Source organism: Paramisgurnus dabryanus, chromosome 4, assembly GCF_030506205.2.
Source record: "Paramisgurnus dabryanus chromosome 4, PD_genome_1.1, whole genome shotgun sequence".
In the NCBI taxonomy this organism is placed as follows: Eukaryota; Metazoa; Chordata; class Actinopteri; order Cypriniformes; family Cobitidae; genus Paramisgurnus; species Paramisgurnus dabryanus.
The window spans coordinates 43868883-43892424 of record NC_133340.1 but is presented as its reverse complement, the minus strand read 5'-3'; the positions used below and the strand labels follow the sequence as shown (position 1 = coordinate 43892424).

Here is a 23542-nt window from a genome sequence, read left to right as displayed (position 1 = left end):
GTCACCTTATTTTAGAGCCCTAACACTAATAGATTTTTTTCTGGTAATTAAATATACTTGCTCAAAATTATTTTACTTCCACCAACCATAAAGTGTTACAACCCTAACCAGCCATACAATTTTCTGACATTTTTCTATTTTTTTTAAACTATCATTTTTACAGTGTAGAAAGAATTAAACCCCATTCACACAGCACTTTGATCCCAGAAAATGTCCATAATTGTCAGAGAGCTTTCTGTCAACCCAAACATCACGTAATGTTCTTGGATCGCTCCTGTAAAGGGATACATACGGCAAAAATCTTGTGGAATCTTGCCTGATGAAAGCTGTTTTCGTCCTAATCATACCCCCAAACTTAACCTAAACCCAACATTTCACAGGATTTAGATTGTATCAGATTAAGCCAGAATCGCAGAAATAACATTCACAATGACAAATGTCTGCAAACTGGACTGATCAGAGATCAGGAAGCTCACATACAGAGCAGCCAATCCCTCGCAATAAACAAAAATGCATATGTATGGTTTCTGAGAAATCACAGATAATAAGCAAACTTAAAATGCTGCTGCAAAAAAAATCTTTACAGTATATGTGTGAATGCACCCACACATTTCCATGTATTTTTTGTAATCTCTGTGTTAAACAGGCTTTAGTTTAAATATGTGTTTTATTCACTCATTCATTCATTATCTTACTGTAAACTTTGATTATATCATATACCAATACAAATACATCCTTGGAAATGTGTAATGAAATTATAAAAATTTTGGATTGCATTGTCTTGAGGCCTACAAAAACTGGCAATCGACCACATTCATATATATATCAGGCTCTGTATATATCTCTTAGTTTTATAATGTCGCCCCCTGGAGGCAATTGTCGTTTCGACAGCTGGGGGCAGAAGGAGTGTGACGTGTTTCTCTCGCGAGATCGGAATTTGAAAAGTGGCGCTTTGCGGTTGTTTAAGTCAAGAGTCTTCAAAACTAACTTCTCACAGGTATGGTATGAAAGTGTTTCACATTTAAATTCGTTTTTGAACGTTTAAGTTAGATTTTAATCAGACACACGAAAGAAGAGTTATTTGTTTAAAACGATGGTTAATATGAGTACTTTCCTTATTCCTCAGTGTTGTTTTGTTAGCTATCGGGCTAACCGTTAAGTTATTCAAGGCGGTGGTCGCCCAGCATCAGACAAACATAAATTTTATTTCTTTTACAGAGATTAAGAGATTGAAGTTAACGTTAGCTATATTATATTAACTTTGGCATGCCGCGTGTTGTAAATTATTGCTCATTCGGTTAATAATTCTTCATTTAGATAAGTAAACGTGTCCGATGGGTCGAGGAAATATCAGGTAACGTTAACGTTAATAACGCTTCTCTAGTGTGTGGTAAAAATTCTGCCATAACTAATAGGCTACTTTGTTAACACCAAGCGAAAATGTGAAGTGTGCTATTAACAGCTCTAACGTTACTGTGCTGGTCTGAAGTTTAATAAAATTAATGTGTTTAAGCATACCATGTCTTTTATTTATACTGTGTGGCACTAGATAGCTGTGATATCAATGGGTAATTATAAAGCGTTTATCTGACCTGTAGTAATATATTTCTGTCTTATAAAGCATCAACATGACTGGAGATACTGATCTTGAAATTGAAGAGGCTTTCCGGCGTGCACAGAAGGCTCATCATAACAAGGCCAAACTGGTTGCCAGTTTGAAGAACAGATATGTTAAGGTACAGTAGAAAAACACTATCATATGCGATGTTTAAGTTAAAACCTTAATCTGAATGAGAAATGCAAAACTTCTGTGTGTGTAGTTGGAGGATAAGACTGAATTTCATGAGGAGTTCATTCGCTGTCTGAAGTATGCCATGATCATTTATACACGGGAGCCAGCTGTGGAGAATGTCATTGATTTTGTCACAAAGTTTGCCGCTGCTTTTGAAACACCTGTTAATGAGGAGGCTGAAGAGGAGGAGGATGAGGAAGATGATAATGAATTTTTGAACTTCCTTTTTACATTCCTGTTGGAGGTAATGTCACTACCTCACATCAGAATGTGATGCGTTTGTACTTTATATTGGATTTCTATTCACCTTTACCAATTTACTGTTTTTCCTCTCCCTCAGTCTCATGTTGCAAACAGTCATGCGGTCCGCTTTCGTGTGTGCCAGCTGGTGAATAAATTGCTGGGTAGTCTGAGTGAAAATGCTCAGATAGATGATGACCTGTGTGATAGGATACATGAAGCTATGCTGGTCAGAGTCACGGACAAATACCCTAATGTCAGGATACAAGCAGCACTGGCAATGGCTCGACTTCAGGATCCCAGTAACCCTGACTGCCCAACTATTAAAGGTATTCAGAATGCTAATACTCATACGAACATACACATGTTATTTTTAGTCATTTTAAACACAAATGGGCGATTCTCACGAAATCCAGATTTGGAAGGTGTCCAGCATCAGTATTTTTAAAAAGCCCTTGAAGCCAATTTATTTTTGCACATATAAAATTAAGGTCTGAACTTACTATAACCATTATTTTTAAAGGATTCAAAAAAAGTCCTATAGAATAAATTTCATTTTTTAGATTATCTTTATCAAAAATTATCATTACTGCTACATTATATTACATTAAATATATGCATTTACAAACTCGTGTTTTGGTAATGAGAACTAAAAAGTTGTCTAGATACTATGACAAACAAAATTTCAACTTTTATCTGGAGAGAAAAAATAAGAACTGCTTACCTGGTAGCCATCTTGAGTGTCACAGTCAATTATGTCCCTTCCAACATTTTTTTTTTAAATGTTAGTTCCTTGAGGGCTTAAACAATGATTGAAAGTTGTTGTGGAGAATGAGAAAATTGGTCTTGGACACATTTATATTCCTTATTATTGTCTCTACATTTACCAATGATCACCAAATACCACATGTTTCTTTACTGTAAATATTTATAGTATAACATGCACTGAAGCTTTTTATTTATTTATTTTATATAAATAAATATATGTTTTTAACTGTAGGCTTCTTATTTTGATACTCTTACTTTGCATTTACTTTTTTTATCAAAATGTTTCACGACACCTCATAAGTCTAATTTTGTGAGAATCACCCAAATGAAGCACGTAAAAGAATAATTTTTTTGTCTCATTCTGTGTGAAGCATATTTGTTGCTTTTGGAAAACGACTCAAACCCTGAGGTTCGACGAGCTGTGCTGTCTTGCATTGCTCCTTCGGCTTCAACACTCCCTAAAATCTACAAGCGCACCAGGGACGTCAAAGAGAAAGTCAGGAAACTTGCGTATCAGGTAAAATTTTCTGCATTTTTTTCTGATTGCCAGTTTCCCATTCATATATTTTATCATTTAAGGATTTCTTAAAAAGTGTAAAAATCTCATCTCGTTTTTGTAAACCCATGCTTGTTTTTTGTGGAGTAAGTGTTTCGTCACACCCCTAGTAAAAACTAGTGATTTAACTCAAACTGCAACAAAAGTTGCTGTTTGCTATCGTCTTTCTGACCAAAGTGTACTTTTGTGTTTTAGGTGCTTGCAGAAAAAGTGCATCTTCGAGCTCTAACTATTGCTCAGAGAGTTAGTCTACTGCATGAAGGCCTCAGTGACTCTGCAGGTAAGGAATGCAGCATTCGTTTATCAAACTGACAAAGAACCAAGGGACTGTGTGCATTAAAATTCATGTGTATCTCTCCTAAGACTCTGTGAAAGAAGTTGTTAAGACGCATTTGCTGCCTGCATGGCTTCGCTTGGTGCAAGGAGACGTGTTGCAGCTGTTGCACAGACTGGATGTAGAGAACTGTGCCGAAACTGCAGTGACCACCCTACATGCCATCTTCTCCATGGCAACAAGTTCTGATGATCTCTTGAAAAATGCTGCTGGGTTGGATGAGAGGTCAGTAACTTGAATCCAGTTAAAGGGGACAGAGAATGCAAAACCATTTTTACCTTGTCTTTGTTGAATAATGGTAGTCTACCCGCATTCATGAACATACAAAAAGTGCTAGACATGCTAAACATCTCAGTCTCATAGATATTCCTCTTTTAGAAATATCAGCCAGAAAACGGCCCAATCTGAAAAACTGATGCTTATGACATCACAGGCATCTCACTGCCCCTCCACTTTAAAATAATTGGCTACATTTTTTGAGTGGCAGCAAAGTCAGCCAATCAGTAATGAGATTGCAAGTTAAGCCAGTAGGGGGAGCCAAATAGGTGCAAAACCACTTGTTTAAAATCCTCCACCCTAATAGAGCTATCTGAGAGAGGTTTTTAGGAAGCTTCTAAGGCATTACAGACCAGTGTTTCCCATAGATCTGAAATTTACTTGTGGTGGTAGCTGGTGAAAAGGGCAATCATTATCCACCGACAAAAAATGGTCTACTATACATGTGACAAAGAACTAATAATGTGTGACACAACACAATACTTTGATTTATAAAAACATTAATATTAATTTCACATTATAGTTCATTAATCTAACCACCCCAAACTTTCTTTGCCATAAACAAAGCTGACACTGTTTGTCAAAGCACCACGAAAACCCTTAATGTTTATGCACTGATATATGAAGCAATTTGATGACCCCTTTTATCAAACTCAATATATACAATATTATGTATATAGCATATTAATAGACAGTGCAGGTCTATAGATTATAAATGTGACTGATGTTATAATGGTAATAATTTCTATTAGCACTTTTACTGCTTCTGCTTTCTTTTTCTCTTTTGCCGATTAAAAAAGCTTAATCCACTAATTATATCAGATTTAAAAGTCTACTTACTGTCCCAATGACAGACTTTACATTACAGCTTTGCGTTTTTTATATCCCGAGTCAGCTAGAGCTTTGCTCGTTCAGTATTAGCACTGCTTTTTGCTACAGTCTTTGTGCAAACTATTTAGATTTTAGTAAAGATATGGTCTATTAATAGTAAAATTATTTAAAAAGAAAATGAAGCGGCGCGTGGTCTGAAACCGCACTCGAGCTTTAGCGCTGTAGCGCTCGCGGCCGTTGTCCGATGGACTCGGGTTTTACACACAATATTAATCAGACTTGGGACCCGAAGTAATGAACTAGGACCGACCCGGACCCGACTGACCTTTTAAAATATAAACCCGGAACCGTACGGGTCCCGCGTCCTCGGTGAAGAAAGACCTCTAATGGTAAAACTCTGCTCAAGTTCAGAAACATAAAAGGATACTATATGACACTGAGGTTGCTTCGCGTCGCACCCAAATTCATTGAGAAACAGAGAGCACGTGAACGGACACACTTAACGGGAGAGACACAATGTGCTTGCACGCAAAATGAAGCCAACTTGGATGCTATAAACACATATGCACATAAGCATATGCAACCATTTTGGTCGCAGTGTTGTTCCCTGGCTGCTCCGTGTGTGCTGCAGTTGATCCAGTTTGTCGCGCTGGATGATGAGTCACGGTCACCCGACCCCCACCCCTCTCTCTCGCTCTCTCTCTCTCGCTCTATCTCTCTCTCTCTCTCTCTCTCTCTCTCTCAACAAAACACGGGTCATCCAGTCGAGTTCGGAAAATACGGAAATTCGTAAAGTGATTTTTTTCCTGGGCGGGTCGCAATTTACCTGGGAGCACCGCCCAAGTAGAGCCTATGTATGGGAAACACTGCAGACCCAAACAAAAAAAAATTGTCTACATGTCACATCACAGAACAAGGATAAATACCCCGTTCAATCATTCTATGTCACCTTAACTGTTTGCCAGCAACCAACTTGGGCTAAAAGTTTTTTCCCACACACAATTTATGTATGGTTGTAACGATACACCAGTGCCACAGTTCGGTTCATAGGATGGTTTTGGAGCCTTGGGTCGGTTCAGGTTTTCTTTGCTGTGAGAGCATGGCACCAGCAATGCTAAATAACACTAGATTGTCTTTTAGAGCACATTCACATTATACAAACCAAACCATGCCCCAGCGCATTTGTCCCCCCTCCCTTCACCCCCAGAAGCACGCACTCACACTGTACTTTTATCGATCTGAGCTCCGGCGCGCTTTCGTCATTAAGATGCGATTGTTTTGAAAAAAGCAGGAAGTAAAGCGCTCTCTTAACACTGAAACCCACTGTAATGATATGTCTGTGTTTTTTATTCTGAGTCGTTTGGTGTGCGATTACAGACAGCCCTCTCACATGTCATCATATTGCTTAGTTGATCTGTCACGTGTGCAGCTCGGACATTCACGTAACCACGCTGCGCGCATCAAAAGGTTTTTACGGAGGCAGATGAAGGTGAGTGGTCACGCAACTGACGTCTTCACCTTTTAAATTGCGCTCCAGCCCACATCTGCAACCCGGCCGGGGCACGATTAACCAATCCTAGTCAAAAGAATCAGGCTTTGGGGGTCAAACACCCCAAGCGCAGTTTGGTTTGGATAGTGTGAGTACAGCCTTAACCCCTTAAAGCAGTGTTTCCCATTCCTGGTCTTCGAGCACCCCCTCCCAGAAAGTTTTAGATGTCTCCTTATTTAACACACATGATTAAACTCATCAGCTTGTTAGGGAGACATGTTGACCATTTTGGAAGGAGGCTGATAAGTTACATCAGGTGTTTTAAATAAGGAGACTTCTAAAACTTTCTGGGAGGGGTACTCGAGGAGCAGGATTGGGAAACACTGCCTTAAAATCCCGAAAATTTACTCACCCCCTTGTAATCATAAATGTTCATGTCTTTCTTTGTTCAGTTGAGAAGAAATTTTTTTTTTCAAGGAAGACATTCCAGGATTTTTTTCAATTTAATAGACTTTATTGGACCCGAACAGTTTACCATTTCAACGCAGCTTCAAAGGGCTCTAAAGATCCCAACCGAGGCATAAGGGTCTTATCTAGCAAAACTGTTGTCATTTTTGGCAAGAAAAATAAAAAAATATGCACTTTAAAAACACAACTTCTGGGGCCTCATTTATCAAGTGTGCATAAGAACAGAAGTGTGCGTAAAGTGTGCGTAAGAACAGTTTTGCGCAAAGTGTGGAATTTATCAAATTGTACTTATACGTAGAAATGTGTGTAAATATACGCACACCTCGGAGTATGCGTACGCAGAGCATCTGGTGGTAGAATAGCGATACTACACAGGACCGTCCATCCTCAGTGTTAAAAGAACACTTTGCCTATTATCCACCCCCAGGTGTTAAAAATGATTACTGTTAATAAAGTAACTGCAAATCAGTATTGAAGTTAATTAATGAAATAAGTGTCTAACCCTATATAAGAAAGCTCCATCAAATGCTTAAAACAGTGGCTTATCTTGCATTATTGGAAGACTTGGCAAATCATCCATTCCGCCGGGAGCGCGTTTTCAGAGATCGCGCCGATGATGCTGGTTATGCGGCTGTCCAAGGAAAGTTCTGTCATTATCTGTCCTCCTACAGATTTCACGTTGGTGTGCTGTGACGCGTTTTTTTTTTTTTTTGGCTGATAATTTAATGTCAAACCACTTTTTTATTTTTAGAAGTGTTCTCATACCCAACGGAATTAAACTCACTGGTAACATGTTCCTCTGCAGATTTGTTTTCTTTTTTTAGTCATTCCTCCCGTACTAAGTGAACCAAAAAGATGTGTTATTAACCTCATCCACCAGTAACTCAATTTCTATGTCTGTAAAGTTCCTCTTTTTCGCTCTCTTTGCCATTATTGCGATGAGGGAAAAAACACAACCACGTGACTTATAACGGGAGGTGTTGTGACCATATATGGTTCATTGGAGGCGTTTCGGAATGCAAATGACCATGAATGTGCACAAGCATGATGCTTAAGAACAAGTGGGATTTATCATCAAGGATTACTTACTGATGTGCCTACGAACCCCGTGCGCACGTTTGATAAATCCCGATTTTTTTGTACTTAGGCACATTCTAAATTTCATTCCTAGGTACAAATATAGAACATTTTCTACGCACTGTTGATAAATGAGGCCCCTGGTCTTGCACTAGCCGTGTGATGCAGCAGCGCGACCTCACGTTATGCGTAAGCATGTCGAAAGTAAGGGTGTGCCCATTAATATATAACCGTGAGATCGACGGTTATAGTTGAACACCGTCATTAGAACTCTATAACCACCAAAACCGTCTTCTTAAAATATTTTTTAAAACATCTTTATCATAAAGATTGTTTAAATACTAATTAAAAACAATTGTTAACCGCCTGTGTCACATGCCCCACCATGTTCTCACGGGGTGAAAAATACATCGCGGAGCAGCACTGACAAACAGGACAGACCAGGTTTACTTTCGGTTACTTTTGAGATTAAACACATTAAACAAAGTCTCACCTTTCAAATCATCTTTTCCTTCTAGGTAATGTATAGCATCACATAAACATGAATGACCATAAGAAGGCGTCAGTAGGACACTTCGCTTTTCAGCTAGTTTATTCAAACGCCGGTTTCACATCGCAAGCATGAGCAGCGCTGGAGAACCCACGGGGTCAAATTTGTTCAATAGAATAAATGGGTTTTTGGATTTTCCTGGGTTCTGACACAAAGACATTTATTAGCATAATTTCACGTACAACAAAGTCGGAATGGTCCTCTTCCTCAAAACTTGTAAACACTGGGGCGATAGTATCGCATGTGTCATGTGTGACCTATCGACGTGATTATGCGTTACTTGAGGTCGCGCTGACGCGTCACATGGCTAGTGCAAGACGAGAAGTTGTGGGATAAAAGTACATATTTTTAGATATCAAGGTTATATTTTCACAGAATGTTCGTTATATTATTAAGGATAATTTGATGTAGAAAACAGTAACTCACAACACATCTATTGAGCTGGGTTTTCACAGGCATGGTAAACAGTTCTTCTCAAAAATGCTAAATACTGCCACATTCATCTGTCACAATTAGCGATTAAAAGTATTACAGTCTTGTTATTTAAATGTCTGTTTTTTTATTTAGGAAACTAATTCCTGTGGACTCGCTTACATGTGAAAATGTGTTGTACTGGAGAGCGTTGTGCGAGTTTGTCAAAAGTAAAGGAGATGAGGGGGAGGAAATACTGGAGAAATTACTCCCTGAAGCAGCCATCTTTGCAGAATATTTATACAGGTGAATATGAGCCATTTCCACTATCAAAATGCACAAACAGATCTGCTGCAACCTTTGCTAGACATTTATTACATGTCAGTTGCTTCTACTTTTAACAGTCTTGTGTTTGTGGAACATTTTTTTTCAATTAGATCATTTTTAAACTTCCACGGCCTTCCTCAAGCATTTGCAAAAAGTTTTTACTCTGGCATACCACCTTTATAAGAGCTCTTGTTTTGTTTCAGTTTTCTGAAGAGCATTTCTCAGCTGTCTGAAGAGCAGAGAGCTGATATGACACAGCTTGAGATGGTGATGACCCAGCAGTTTGTTGGACAGCAGTTGATTCTACTAGTAGGGTGTTTGGACACTTCTGAAGAGGGTGGCAGGTCTGAGTTATCTTAGTTTCTTACTGATCAATAAAGTAAACACATTCTTATTTTAGACAGTTACTTAGGGGTCTGGAGGGATGGTTCATTTTTTATTCGGGTTATATTACTAATTCTGCCTTTATGACCATCTCTTCTAGGAAGCGCATGGTGGCAGTACTACAAGAGATTCTTGTGCTGCCCAACACGCCCATCTCTCTGATTGGTCTGCTGGTTGAAAAACTGACTGGCATTCTACGAGACGACACACAGAAAATTCAAGTGGTCAGTTCGAGTAAAACCGTCCTCATTTCCCTAAAGATGTTTTCATTCTGAGTCATTAATCTTCTGCTGTAGAAAAAAGTTGCTCTACATCAATTAGATGTAATTGTTTTATATGTGCATTTATAATTGAATCAGGTTGCTGAAATAATCTCTGATGTGAGAGAGCCCATCCTGCCCGTTGCTGAACCTGTGGATGAGAATGAGAAACGTAGGAAACAAGTCAAAGTGAGTGAGGCTCATTTAACCCCAGGAGTCTAATATTACATTAAGTTTCGCTTTATTTTAAACGGTTGTCTTCACACTCTGTTCATAGCTCGCTGAGGTGCGAGTGCAGATAATGGAGGCAAAGCAGAGTCTAGAGGAGTGCATCAGCTGTCAGGACTTCAGTCATGCAGCTGAGCTGAAGGAAACAATCTCTCAATTGGAGGAGCTCAAGAACCAGCTGACCCTGGAAGCCTCACAGTCTGCTGATAATATTAAGGAGCAGCGTGTGGAGAAGGTTTCTATTATTACATTAATCCACATATAAAATACACACACAAAATTGTCAGGTCCAACATGCAAAGGGAGATAAAGCTGTTTTTCAAACTGTATTTAAATGTTCATAGTTCTTTTGTTACTTTTTATTTGGTGCTAAACTTTACTACATTAACTCATTAAACAGATGCTTTAGTCCAAAGCAAATGTACAATACACCCTAGATATCTAAGCATAATTTGTAACTTTTAGCAAGTAGATTTTTTTGTCAGTTTCATAATAGGATGCAATATATAGCACAGTCACAATACTGTGATAAAAGCTTCAGCAGTTTTGGAAAATTGAATACCAGCTAATAGATCATGATATTCAACAGCTCCATAAGTAAATACAAATGTTAATGGGAATAAAATTAAATGGAAAGCTTTAATTAAAATAAGTTTCTCATGGCAGACACAAATGTAATGTTAATAATTAAATTGTGGAGCCCTAACTAACATCAAGCAAATTTAACTGCGTGTTTGCGCTCTCACTCTTATCAGCCATGTGCATGGGTTTTTGTTTGCGCTAACTTTGAAGTTTGCTTTTTTGTTTTATTGCACCTTTATTACACTTAAGGGCAGTTTCCTGAACAGGGGTTCGATTAATCCAGGACTATGCCTAAAGGGCGATTTATAGTCGTGCGTAGGTCCTACGCCGTAGCTACAGCATAGGCTATCCGTAGCCTGTGCGTAGCCTGACGCACACCTCACAAAATTTCTAACAGCGCGTCGGCTCTACGCGGACCGCAAGCGCTGTGATTGGTCCACCAGAACTAGGGATGGGCACGAGTACTCGATTGCTCGAGTACTCGAACGTGGCATTGATGATCGATCACGAAAACGATGATCATGTGGGTTTATTTATTTATTTATTGTGGATATGGCGGCATTTGGGTGTCTGGTTAGCGTTACAAGCGCTTGTGGTAGTAAAGACTGGGTCAGGAGATGCGTGTTTGACGTCGTGTCGAGCTACGCCGACCGACGTATGACATCAGTAGCATTACCATGCGTGATTAAAAAACAAATAGATAATTCCGCGTGACCGCGCATCAGCAACCGCCAATCCGCGTAATGCGCGGCAGCCCGCGAGCCCGCGAAGCCGGTCACACCTCACCTCACTGAGGCACTATGGTTTAAAAGGATGCCGTGATTTTCGGAAATACAGTCAGTCAGTTGCAAAATGTACAGCACCGTCAAAAGTTCAATGGGTTATCATCTCATATTTAAACATCAAATGTCAAGAGATAGACTTTACATCTTGACTGAGGTAAGCGGATGACACGACACAGCTAAATGCTAAAATGATAGCAAAACACTTAAAGCTGCTTAATGTTATGGAGCTTGTGCTTTGACTGGACGTGTTTAAAAGTGCGCTGTTTATGATGCACATCCACAAAGGGAGTTAAACTTTCTTTTTTTGTAGATAACTTAGTTGAATACTTAGTTGAAGTCTTGTATTTATGCAGATAGATGGACGTTGTACATTTATGTATAAAGGCTTAATAATATGCAGAGTGCGTCATATAGAAAGCGCTTCGGTTTGTGTTTGTTAACCCTTTAGTTTCATTCCATCACGCAGCTTTTCCTGTTAGAGGTTTCTGTTAAAAACATTTAATTCATTAAAAATCTCGTTTGTGTTCATTGTTCTGTCATAGTTTCTTCAAAATTAAGTTTTATTTGAGTGTTTTTAATAAAAATATTTTCATTTTCACCATGACGTGTAGGCCCCGCCCCTTTGATTGCCCTGCCCCCAGTTAATCGAGTACTCGTTCTTCAGACCTATGGATTAATCGAAATGAAAAAATGACATAAACGCACATCCCTAACCAGAACCCCTCCCGTCAGGTAAAAAAACTGCGTCATAGGTGTTTCTGTTTAAGACTGTGAAAACAAAGATGAGCCAAGTTGAGGAGTGATTTAACTCAAACTGCAACATAAGTCGCTGTTTATTTACTTCCATCATTGCTGGTCTTCTCAAATTATACACAACAAGTTGCTATTTCTTCTTTGTTTGTGGGTTAACTTCTCAAGCTTCTTCTTCTCTGACGGTCGCGCTGCTACTGTGGTTACACACGTGGATACTGCCAACCAGCGGTTTTGCGTGTGTTTGCACGTCGACGCGGAGGACGACGCAAAAGTATAAATGAAAACCGACGAGGAACCTACGCCGTCGCGGCTACGCCGTAGGACCTACGCACGACTATAAATCGCCCTTTAGTTATATTAAGACATTTAAGTAGTTTTTATCTTACCTTACAATCTTATCTTGAGACAAAACAATGGCACTGATATATGTTAAGATATGTTACGGTACATTCACATGGGGCGAAAGCGTTAACGCTTAACGGATGGCTTGTCTGAAGCGTGGCCAACAGCCAATCACAGTGGCCGCAATACATGCTCCGCCCTTCCGTAAATGTAATTTGCTTTAGGCGATCTGATTGGCTGACGCACATGTTGCCGCCTGAAAAGTTGAGAAATGTTCAACTTTTGCCACGAGCAACGGCAATGACACAACGCGGACAGATCCACAATTCAGTTCGACAACGCATGATGTCACCCATTGAAAGTGAATGGGAAGCGTTAACGCTCAAACATGGATTTAATCTGGGACTAGGATAAGCCCTGTTTGGGAAACCGCCCCTTAAAGAGCAACAATGGTCCGATTCACGATTTTACATTTCCTTTCGGTATGCAATTGTGCAATAGTACATGTTAACGATATGCACATGGTACAAACCCCAAAGTAAATGATGATGCGAGTTATCGTTTCCAACTTAAATCTCTTTTCTCGGACTACAATAAACATGGATTTTAGGCAACAGTTTACTTCCTGGGACTTATGATGTAGACAAGACCAACATTATACAGGGTTCCTATGGGTCCTTGAAAGTTTGTGAAACTGGGGGAGAAATGAAAGGCTGCAGGTAGTTTTTGAAAATAGACATACGTATGTCATTGAAAGTGCTTGAAACTTGAAAAAGTTTTCTGGGAAAAAATCCATATTCCCTATTGGCGCTTTTCCATTGCATAGTACCCCACGGTTTAGTTTAGTTTGGGTCGGGTCGGCTCACCTCACTTTGGTGAGTTTAGTATCACTTCGGAGTGGGAGGGATTATAGGCGTGTCGTTATATTTACGCTGCCTACTGCTGTGACATCATACACGTGAGAGCGTTGTTGTACATTCCCATACATTCATTTATTTCTTAGTCTGCCACAAAATTAAAATTGGCCACCACATAGATGTTTGCACATCGCGTTTATAACTACCTCTGTCTCACATGACAGTTTCTGTTCAAACACCCGACCCGTGGCGTCAGTCGACGGCGCTCCGTTGAGCCTCATTCAAGTTGCATTTAAGCATAATAATGCGGACGTGCTCATCGCGAATGTGCCGCCACAAACTGCAAGTCTGGAAAAAACTGTTATGGTGTCCCGGATTCTCAACCTGCGGATGTTTTTCATCGCTAAAAGGGTGTTTGGAAACTTATAGCAGAACACAGATAACAACATGTTTGCTTGAGACAGCGCAAGCTAGCAGTAAGCTAAAGCTAATATTTACATTATAGCGATGACGCTTCTCTCAGACCAATCAGTGATCTACAGTGTTTTCGCGTCACGTTTGGTATCAGCTCGGGTCGCTTGGAACCCCAACCGAGGTGGTACGTAAAAAAGTATCGGGTACAACGTACTGCACCCAATGGAAAAGCTCCCAAAAGTAAGCGGACCCGACCCAAACTAAACTAAACCGTGGGGTACTATGCAATGGAAAAGCGCCATATGTAGTTTCGGTTTAAATGCTTATATTTTCTGTATGAGAATATTGATTCATACCAAAAGGCTTTTTTGCACATTTGTGTTTAACAAATGAAAAAGTCTCGGGTTACGTATGTAACTGTTGTTCCTTGAGAAGGGAACGAGGCGCTGTGTCTACCTGGCCATACTTCCTGCGTCCCTGTAATGCTGTCTTTGGCAATATTTCAGAAAGAGAGATACTTTCTGGCTCCCACGTCACCCTGTCTTTGTCGTTAAGCCTTACCCTTGGTTGAATTTGATATAAATATTCAGACGCACTTACCCTTGGAGGCGCCCCCAAAGTGTCACCGCAGTGACGCAGCGCGAGTTTCCTCGAAAGGGAACTGTATCAATGTATCTTTAAAGGTAACACAATGTAACTTTGCTCTCACTTGAAATGTGTCCCCACAGTTCTTGAATGTGAGGGTATTGCACCTGGAAAGTCCTTGAAAGGTCCTTGAATTTGAAGTTAACTATAGTCCTCCTATAACTCCTGTTAGCATTGCATTGTGAGCGAACCTTTTAAACATGGTAAGGAGCGTCACTAGGGCTGCAGCTATCGATTCTTTTTGTAATCGATTAATCTAGCACTGAATCGATTGATTAATCGGATAAAAAATTTGTGTGTACAAATAATGCATAACAAAAATGGCGTGGCTGTAAAATGTTTAAGCATTTGGCTTTTATTTCTAAAAAAAAACAGAGGTATTGTCATTTGGCTCTAAAAATTCACAACGTGCACCTGTGTTTGTGTGCACTAGGGATGGGCATGATTAATCAACGATCGATAATTGATCGTTAAGAATTTCGTCTATGACATTAATTTGTTATTGATTATCTAATACTTTTTTTATCTAATGCAGGTTGCGTTGCTTAGCATAGCGTGTGTCTTGAAGCAATTAAATGAATTTCACTGTGTGGCAGCAATTCAACATTTTACCACCAGGGTGCAATATTTATTTCAACTAAATAATCATGAAGAGGTCATGATTTTTTGGAACAAATTAGGTCTCTGTTTAAGAATGCGGCTCGCAGCTGCAGTTTCCGCTGCTTTAGAGCACAGCATATTCAAGCACATATATGTTCCGTTTGTCTAACTAAATGTAGTTTAACTGTATAATTATTTTTTATCATAAAATATTAATGATTAATCGATAGTCGATCGTTAATTTTCCCGACAATCGACTAAAAAAATTTAATCGAATTCACATCCCTAGTTTGCACGCGTGCTGTGCGTGAGGAAGAGTGACATCCCAGTCAGACGTTCAGTTGCGTGGCTACATAAAATTTTAAGTATGTGAGATGCATTGCGCGATTGGTCTGACTCGCATGTATGTGAAGGGGTTCTTTTTTTAAGCTATACTCTCTTGCAATTGAACGTGAATACGTTTACTACTTAAAAACCTCAAAGCTAAACATCATATCTAGTCAAACCGCATAACGACATCGCTACAAATACAGTATGGGATTAAAATCAGCGAAAGCTACGTTACCTTGTTTCATCGACGCTTGGTTAAACAGCAGTGGATGTTTTCGGTTCAGATGCTAAATGTAATGTAATGATAAGAATGTAATGATCCCAAATATTTGACTTCTCTGCCGTTTATAGACATATTTACTCTCCGCAATTGCGCCAACTACATTCAAAATGTATCACGCGCTATGATGTGCTTCCTGAACATTGAACAACGGTCCGTGTGAATCAGATCCCGGCGCGTGTAGTGCACATCGTAGGAATTTAACGAGGCTTTGAGGCAGAATTTTTGCCTCGAGGAATTTTTTGAATCGAGTTAATCGAGTAACTCGATGAATCGTTTCAGCCCTAAGCGTCACATTTCCGTCTGACGTCAGAGGTATTCAGGCCAATAACAACGTACAGGTTAGCTGGCCAATCAGGGACAGTTCTGTACAAAATCTGTGCAGGGAAAGACAGGGAAATCTGGAGCTACAAAAATCTATGGTATGTGGAAAATACTGTTTTATTATATAATGAAATGGGTGCTCTTTAAAGGTGCATGCTTAAGTGTGAAAGAAAATAGGTGTGTTTGTGTGTGTTGAACGCCCACAAAGTTGACTTGGAGCCTGTCCACATGGAGAGACGTTTAGCTGTATATGTAATTTTTTTTGTTGAATCAACATTTCGTCCAGATGGAACCGGTGTTTTGGGAGCCTTAATTTAAATTAATTTAATTAGAATAGTACAGCTTCATCAACATTACAAGTCTCTTAACAGGTGGTTGCCTGTAAGCAAATTATCTTAGGATAAATTTTGTGTTCAAAGCGTTTCTGCGCACATAAAAGTACTTGAGGACTAATTGTGAATAAGCGTTGAATGCTTTCATATTGCTGCACCTGTTTTTTGTGTGTGTCATGTTGTTAAATAATCCTTTGTGTGTTTTAACAGAGTGATCCAGAGACTCTGTTGAAATGTCTGACGATGTGTGCTGAGTTGTTCAAGCAAATGAACATCAAGAGAGGAATCTGCCCTACCATGAATGCTCTGATAGAGTCACTGGTACAGTATACACATTCATAAAATCACATCAACAATGGTTTCCTGCTAACTCCTGTGAGTTTCAGAGCAAACCTATACACAATTAAAATCTTGTGCATTGATCAAGCAATCTAAATAAACAATTTAGTGCCTGATTTGACCGGCTCCTAATAAAATATAACTACAAAGTGACCTCTCATCTCTAGATTTTGCCAAGTGTTTCAAACCCCAACCCTGCTGTCCGTAACATGGCGATCATCTGCCTGGGAACCGCTGCGCTACATAGCAAAGACCTTGCCAACACGCACCTTGTGCTGCTCTTGCAGGTAATTTCTAACATTCTTGTGTTGAAGAGAGATTGACTTTCTTTGTCCTGGTAACTTGCGTAAATGAATTTTCTGACTCTCTTTGTAGATCACACAGCTAGATGAACCTAAAATCAGGATCAGTGCTCTCCGCGCTCTAATTGATCAGCTTTTGCTCAACGGCCTCAACATCCTGCAAGACAAGCCGGCCCCTCCTGTCTCCCAGGCACCTGACTCACCAGACATCAGTAATGGAAACTCTAACCAATTAGCTAAGGATGAGGAGGAGAGTACCGTCCAGAGCATCCTGAAGATGCTCTCAGAATTCCTTGATAGCGAGGTAATGCATGTCCTTGTTACATTAGTGTCTCGCACAACAGCTGTTACACAGCTGCATTTCTTTTATGGCTAATGTACCACATCTGTTATCCTTGCAAGAACAGCTTTTCCAGTTTTGTATAGATACGCTTCATCCAACACAACCCAACTGCCTTATTTTTAGACATCATTGTGTCAGAATTACAATGGCAGTGCAGCTCTGCAAAATAAAAAACGCAGTTCATAATTTCTGTATTGATGTTTACACCCGTCCTCACTTTTTACATCCCTGATCAGTTACGGCTGTATTTACACAATGAATCAACATTTCCGCCAACTCCTTAGTCTAACAGACCTTGAACGCATGACCTCCAAATGGAAAATATGGTAGTAGATGTAATGCAAATACTGTATGTATGAAGTAATCTGTTTTTATGCCATTATCAAAAGCAGTGAATTAGAAAAGGTTTGCAGATACTCAAATTGATGCTTTCAGATCTGTGAACTTCGCACTGAAACGGCAGAGGGTCTGGCCAAGCTTATGTACTGCGGCAGAATCGTCAGTCCGAAGCTTCTCTCTCGTCTTTTGCTGCTGTGGTATAATCCTGTAACCGAGGATGACCAAAGACTACGCCATTGTCTGGGCGTTTTCTTACAACTCTATGCCCGAGCGAGCAGGTATGCACTTGGGGGCGATTCATCTCCTCCTAAACTCTTTTAACACTAAATATGTGCCACTGCATTTAAGTCTGTTTTGTTGTTGCTGTAACTATACTGTTATTGTTTACACACCAGAGCAAATCAAGAGTGTGTGGAGGAGAGCTTCCTGCTGACCATGAGGACACTGTTTAATGCTCCTGTTACCTCTCCTTTGTCTGAGGTGGACACGTCCAACGTGGCTGAGCTTTTTGTTGAGTTAACTCGACCCAGTGCTCTTGTACAACCTGCTGCTGTACAGGTACTCTTGAAATGTCTGTCTTGTTTTCCCTTTTTTTTTGTCATATCATTCAAGTGACCAAATGCTGTTTTTATGCAGGGGGCATCTGTTCATGATTCCCTTGCAGTGCGTGTTTGTAATGAGATCTTGAGGGATGCCACCGCTCCTGAGGTGCGTCTCTACTGCAAGACACTCAGCTGGTTGGAGATCACCACTGAACCAGGACCTGCCAACAATGAATTGCAACTCTTATTAAAAGACATTTTACAGGTACTATTATAGTTATGTCACTCTTGTAATATATGTAGCACATAGGTGGATGCATTTAAAAAAATTGATTAAGCAGGAAGTGAAGACTTAAAAATCAGTTTAGGAAAACTAATCAATTGTCCGATGACTTTTCAATGTTATACGTGTTGCAGGAAGTCAAAGATAAATACTGTACCAGGGTTATTGAGAAACTGCGTAACCAGCTCAATGGAGATTGTTCTGCTAAATCAGCCAGTAATAACCAGGAAACAACTTTGCTTGCCCTGGATGACAACACCGAAGGTATCATCATGCCATGCATTGTAGCATTGCATGTGTTCACATATTTTTTTTGCACAGTGAGAAAGGAAAGTAGCTTTTGTGTTTTTACAATTGTAAAGTTAATCATCTTTATGTGTGTCCTTACAGAGGCTGTGAACAAAGATGAGACTAAACCTAAACGTGCCAAAAGAGGTGCCGTTTATGCCCATTTTATGTATATTTTATGAATTCGTTTGGCTGTAGCTTTTCTTGACAATTATATTATAGTTAATAAGTACGTATGATTTGTCTTACAGGCCAGAAAAAAGCTTCAACTGCAAAACATGGAAGGAAAGCCAGTAAAGCAGACGTGTCCTCTGATGAAAGGTGGGAGTGGTTTTGAGCAGCTGATATTTGTTTTTGTTAAAGAACTGGTATGCATCTCTACGGAGCCTGACAGGTCACCCCTTAGAGAAAAAAAAACCAAGACCTGCAAATCCGTGATCATGGTTTTGTAATTCGTCCACTCAGTTTTTAAACCGTACTCGCAGATTATAAAATTTTATTTGTGCACACGAATAAATAAACCATACACACGAGTTAACAATCCGTGCTCTCAGATTTGAAAACCATTCCCTCAGTTTCTGCTATCCGTACCTGGGTCAGTGAAAAAAACACTTTGGCAAGATGAGAAATTCAAAAATATATAAAAAAAATTTTTTATATAAGCATGCATCAGGTTTATTTCAATGGACATAGTATATTTATTTAGATTTTATGCAATAAAAAATTACATTTGCACCATCTTTAAGATAGAATTGACCTGAAAATGTCAATCTACGTAACCGCCAATTGTGCCAAAGAATGAGAAATATTAAATATTTTATCCACCTTGATGGCATATAAGCATAATCATAATTTTGTTTTTTAAATATAATTTTATTAGTTATTTCTAAATGTAAATTATAATGCATTTTTGTAATATTTGTCCTAAAATATGCTGAAAACAGCTTTTTTCTAAATAACCTTTGACAAATTATGTGAAAATGAATGTTAAAAAAATCATATTAGACTAAACTAGATGATTATATTTTATTACATATTTTTTATGAATACATTCTTTTTTTTTCATTTAAAAAAATACTAGTTACCCCACTTGACACAGACCGGTAATACCACATTGACATCTTTGCAAGTATCCCCCAAATATTCTTTTAAAATGAAATAAAACCAGAAATTTTAGACTTGGTCCTCAAAAAAAAAAGAATGTATGCAAGTAATCTGCAAATTTATTTTGAAATTGTAACCCTTTTACATTTAATTGAACCATACGGACACAAAATGTGTTCAAAAAACTTTTACTTTTTTTTTATTTTTTTTAGTTAAAAAAATTTAGTTAAATGACGTTACGGTGTCACTATTTTGAAAGAAGGTAACAACCGAATAATGCAGATTGTTTCATTTGGTCTTTGGCTGAATGCAATTTTACGTGGTTATATATTTAATAATGACATATTTACCAAATAAGTCTTTAAATAGTTATATAAAATTGCATAACTATTTAAAATGACTACGTTTAAATGCACGAATGAAAGTAACATCCGACTAAAATATTATGTACAATATAAAGCACGTTTCCAGTTAGGAAAGTACATACAACAAGTTTAACACAGTAAAAACTTCATTAACTCCTGAAAATATCCAACATGAATAGGAAGCTAGGAAAGCATGAATAAAAGCGAAAAAATGAGGGAGGGGCTAAAAATCTATAGTTTGCAAAACCGTTGGGACGGATTGAGAATTTGTGTGCACGGATCACAAAAACTGAGGGTACGGTTTACAAATCTGAGAGCATGGATTGTTAACTTGTACACATGATTTGTAAAACTTAGGGGTTGTGCACACCCAAACTATTAAATGCGGCTGAAAACGCGCCCGCCCCTCCTCCACTGTGATTGGACAGCTGTGTGAGAACTGACATTGACGAGCGGAGCTTTTCAGCCAAAGTTGAATCTCTTTCAACTCTCGACGCTAGGCACCGAGCGAAGAAAAACCGAGAGCGCGGCTTATTTGAAAAAAGCAGAGTTTCAATTGGAATCCATTGAAAACATGCGCTGGCCGCAGGCGTAAAAGCTTTGGTGTGCACGCCCCCTAAGGGAACCGTTTAATAATCTGTTAATACGGTTTATAAACTGAGGGGATGAATTACAAAACCGTGATCACGGATTAGCATGTCTTGTTTTCTTTTCTCCAAGGGCTGACCTGCCAGGTGCCATACACCTCCTTTAGTAGTGTTTAACTCTTAGCATGTATGCTGTTTTGTGTACCTTCCTATCTGTAGTGATGAAGAGAATGTTCCTGAAGTCCCTCCATCGGTGCGACCAAGTCGACGTGCCAAGATAGCTGCTTTGGATAAAACCAAACAGGATCTGACTGCTCTCATGAACCAAGAGGCCAATGGTTCTTAAGTCAATTCATAAGTTCTAGCTTTAAAAAGATGCTTTTTACCTTCTCTATCTTTTGAATGCTACATTGTAAAAGACCAGCAGTTTTTACGATCTGAATTGTTTTTAACTCTTGAGCTAAAGTATCTTTTAAGGTCATTTGTTAATAAATCTATGTAGTTGTTTTAATCTTTTGTGCTACTAATTTTAAAATGCAAACATCCTGAAGATCTTTCATGTGGATTATTTTGATACATCACAAATGAATATGTATTGCAGCTTTCGATTGGAATAACAAAAACAACCATTACGTATTTGCAAAGACTTTTATTGTTCTAATGATTGAGACACGTTTTTGAAGGCAAGTATTAAAAAAAAAAACACTTAAGAGAATATACAAGATGCAAATATAATTTATATACGTTTTTGTACAACATATAGCACCAGGTAACAAGTTGACAGTGGCCAAAACCTCAACATGGCATAATATAGTTTATAATACAATATACAGAAGGCCTCCTGACAATTCCTGTAACAAACTCCAGCATATGGTTGGCAAAAGTACAATGATAAAATGCTATTTTTTTAACCTCATTACTCTGCCACATCGAAACCAGAATGTTGGTTATTCAAATGTTTATTAAGGCCCTAAAACAGTAATGGGCTCGAAACCTGCTGTGGCACATTTCTGCGCCAAAGCTTTCAAGTTGGCACCAGTTGTGTAAATGTAATGCAGAGATTGGCCTTGATAGAGTGCTAAACAATAGGGCCCTTATAAATGAAACATGAGTTACTCTTAATAAATTAACATTAATGCATGAAATCTAGTAGAATAAACTAGTTTGAAGACAAATTCAGGCTACATGTCAATTAACCAGTTTTCTCAGTAGAAAGTTGTGCCAAATGCATCAAAGGTGGCCTCGAAGCATAGCACTAAGTTTATTGCACAGATAAGCTTGTCTTGTTACAAGGAGCCTAAATTTATTCAGGTGACCTCGACAAAACCTAAAGCCTCAGTGAAGAAGTAGGGCTAACAATGCAGTATTTAAAATAAATAGACTGAAAAACATTAAATATACAAGTTTATGGGATGGTTTCCCGGAAAAGGATTAGCTTAAGCCAGGACTAGACCTCAGTTTATTTAGGAAATATTAGTTTGAACAAACATGCCTTAATAAAAAAATTACTAATGTATTTTAAGAAATGTCAGTGCAAGTTGTTTTCAGTTTGGACAGCTCTTTCATTTATTTTAGTCTAGGACTACTCTAAATCCTCTCCGGGAAACCGCTCCTAAATGTTCTTGGTAGAGGCTTAGTTGAATGACATGTCTAACGTCTTTGTTACATCCATACCAGTTTAGGCTATGTCAGTAGCATTCCGGAGGTGGGCGTGACACTGCAATAGAGCTCGTGTAGTTGACGTCACGCAGCCTAAACTTTGCCCTTTTGGAAGGCAATCTATAGAGCATTGGTATCGATAGTGGCTGAACAATAATTTTAACCCAACCTCAACATTTCATCATGTATAAGGGTTTTATGTTTAATAGTTACCCTGAAATGAGTTTGAAATGTTGAAAATAACTGGGCTGATACATGTTAAAAGGCATTATCGCGATCTGTTATGCTTCATCTATCAAGTTTTGGATGTACATGTCTATATCTTTTGAATTAAAGTGCGCAGTGAACTCTGTTGCCATGAAACTGCTGCTGGCGCCATTGATTTCATATTCACTCCAGCTGTCCTTGCCTGCCAGTATGGTGGCGTGAACAGAATGGGTCAAGTGACGTTCGGATCTCTATAGACAGCACATTAAAACGTGCACAGAAATTTTTGTATGCAAGAAACAATAAATGGAACATAGTTGCCTCTAGATCATCCTAAAAGCTTTTAATATAAAAAAGAAAAATAAAACCTTATGCTTGTCTGAAAGTGAAACATTGCACCAAAATACGCTGTACATTAATACAATTGCTGTGGTCGGTATGAAACAAAATGAGAAACAGTTTGGTAAGGTTTGGTAGTGCAACATCATCAAAAACCTGGATGTAAATGAATGCTTAAATGAATTTCTAGAACTTGGCCAACAGTTTCAATTCAAGTTAAAATAAAACAGGTGAGAGCACACAACGAAGTAAAAAATAGAATAAGGACACAACATTTTTCATAATCATAAGGGTACCGCTTCTGGGTGTTCTTCCCTTACCGACCTAACAATTACACAATTTAAAAGACTACGTTTTAGACATGGTTTCAAAAATGGAATTATTTGCAAAGAATCTTCTTTCCAAAAGCTCTTGCAACACAAAATATTATAAAACATGTGAAACAAACAGAATTACATAAAAGTTTACCTTCTACAAAAAATGGCTCAAAATTTGAGCTCTATAAGACTCTCATATCACAGGCTGGGCAAACCAACATAATGCTCACGTAACTTGATACTCCTTCATGCAAGTTCTTAGAAAAAAAGCTCTTTTTCTGGTCCGCACCACA

At 38.7% G+C, this 23542-nt stretch overlaps 1 protein-coding gene across 3 annotated transcripts; it reads left to right on the top strand.

The window, feature by feature from the left end:
* Nucleotides 1-16: 16 nt before the first annotated feature.
* On the top strand, nt 17-22749 carry ncapg (non-SMC condensin I complex, subunit G). Of its 3 annotated transcripts, none has more exons than XM_065254713.2 (22): nt 17-997; nt 1622-1736; nt 1821-2036; nt 2133-2361; nt 3172-3317; nt 3552-3636; nt 3720-3915; nt 8949-9098; nt 9323-9463; nt 9604-9727; nt 9863-9952; nt 10041-10226; nt 16446-16556; nt 16742-16861; nt 16950-17180; nt 17655-17836; nt 17954-18116; nt 18195-18365; nt 18518-18647; nt 18774-18818; nt 18923-18992; nt 20947-22749. In XM_065254713.2, exons 2-22 carry the CDS (start codon nt 1629-1631, stop codon nt 21071-21073), a joined length of 3021 nt encoding a protein of 1006 aa, XP_065110785.1. In that variant the 5' UTR covers nt 17-997; nt 1622-1628; the 3' UTR covers nt 21074-22749. The 3 variants fall into 3 exon arrangements, with proteins under 3 accessions (XP_065110785.1, XP_065110783.1, XP_065110784.1); XM_065254711.2 differs by having other exon boundaries at nt 962-1002; XM_065254712.2 differs by lacking the exon at nt 17-997 and adding an exon at nt 1305-1354.
* The last annotated feature ends 793 nt before the right edge of the window (nt 22750-23542 follow it).

Coding starts and splice junctions, on each gene's coding strand:
- ncapg (XM_065254712.2), top strand. CDS start 1,335: ATGGGTCGAGGAAATATCAG. Junction 1,737..1,820: donor TGAAGAACAGATATGTTAAG/GTACAGTAGAAA, acceptor CTGTGTGTGTAG/TTGGAGGATAAGACTGAATT. Junction 3,916..8,948: donor GCTGCTGGGTTGGATGAGAG/GTCAGTAACTTG, acceptor TTTTTTATTTAG/GAAACTAATTCCTGTGGACT.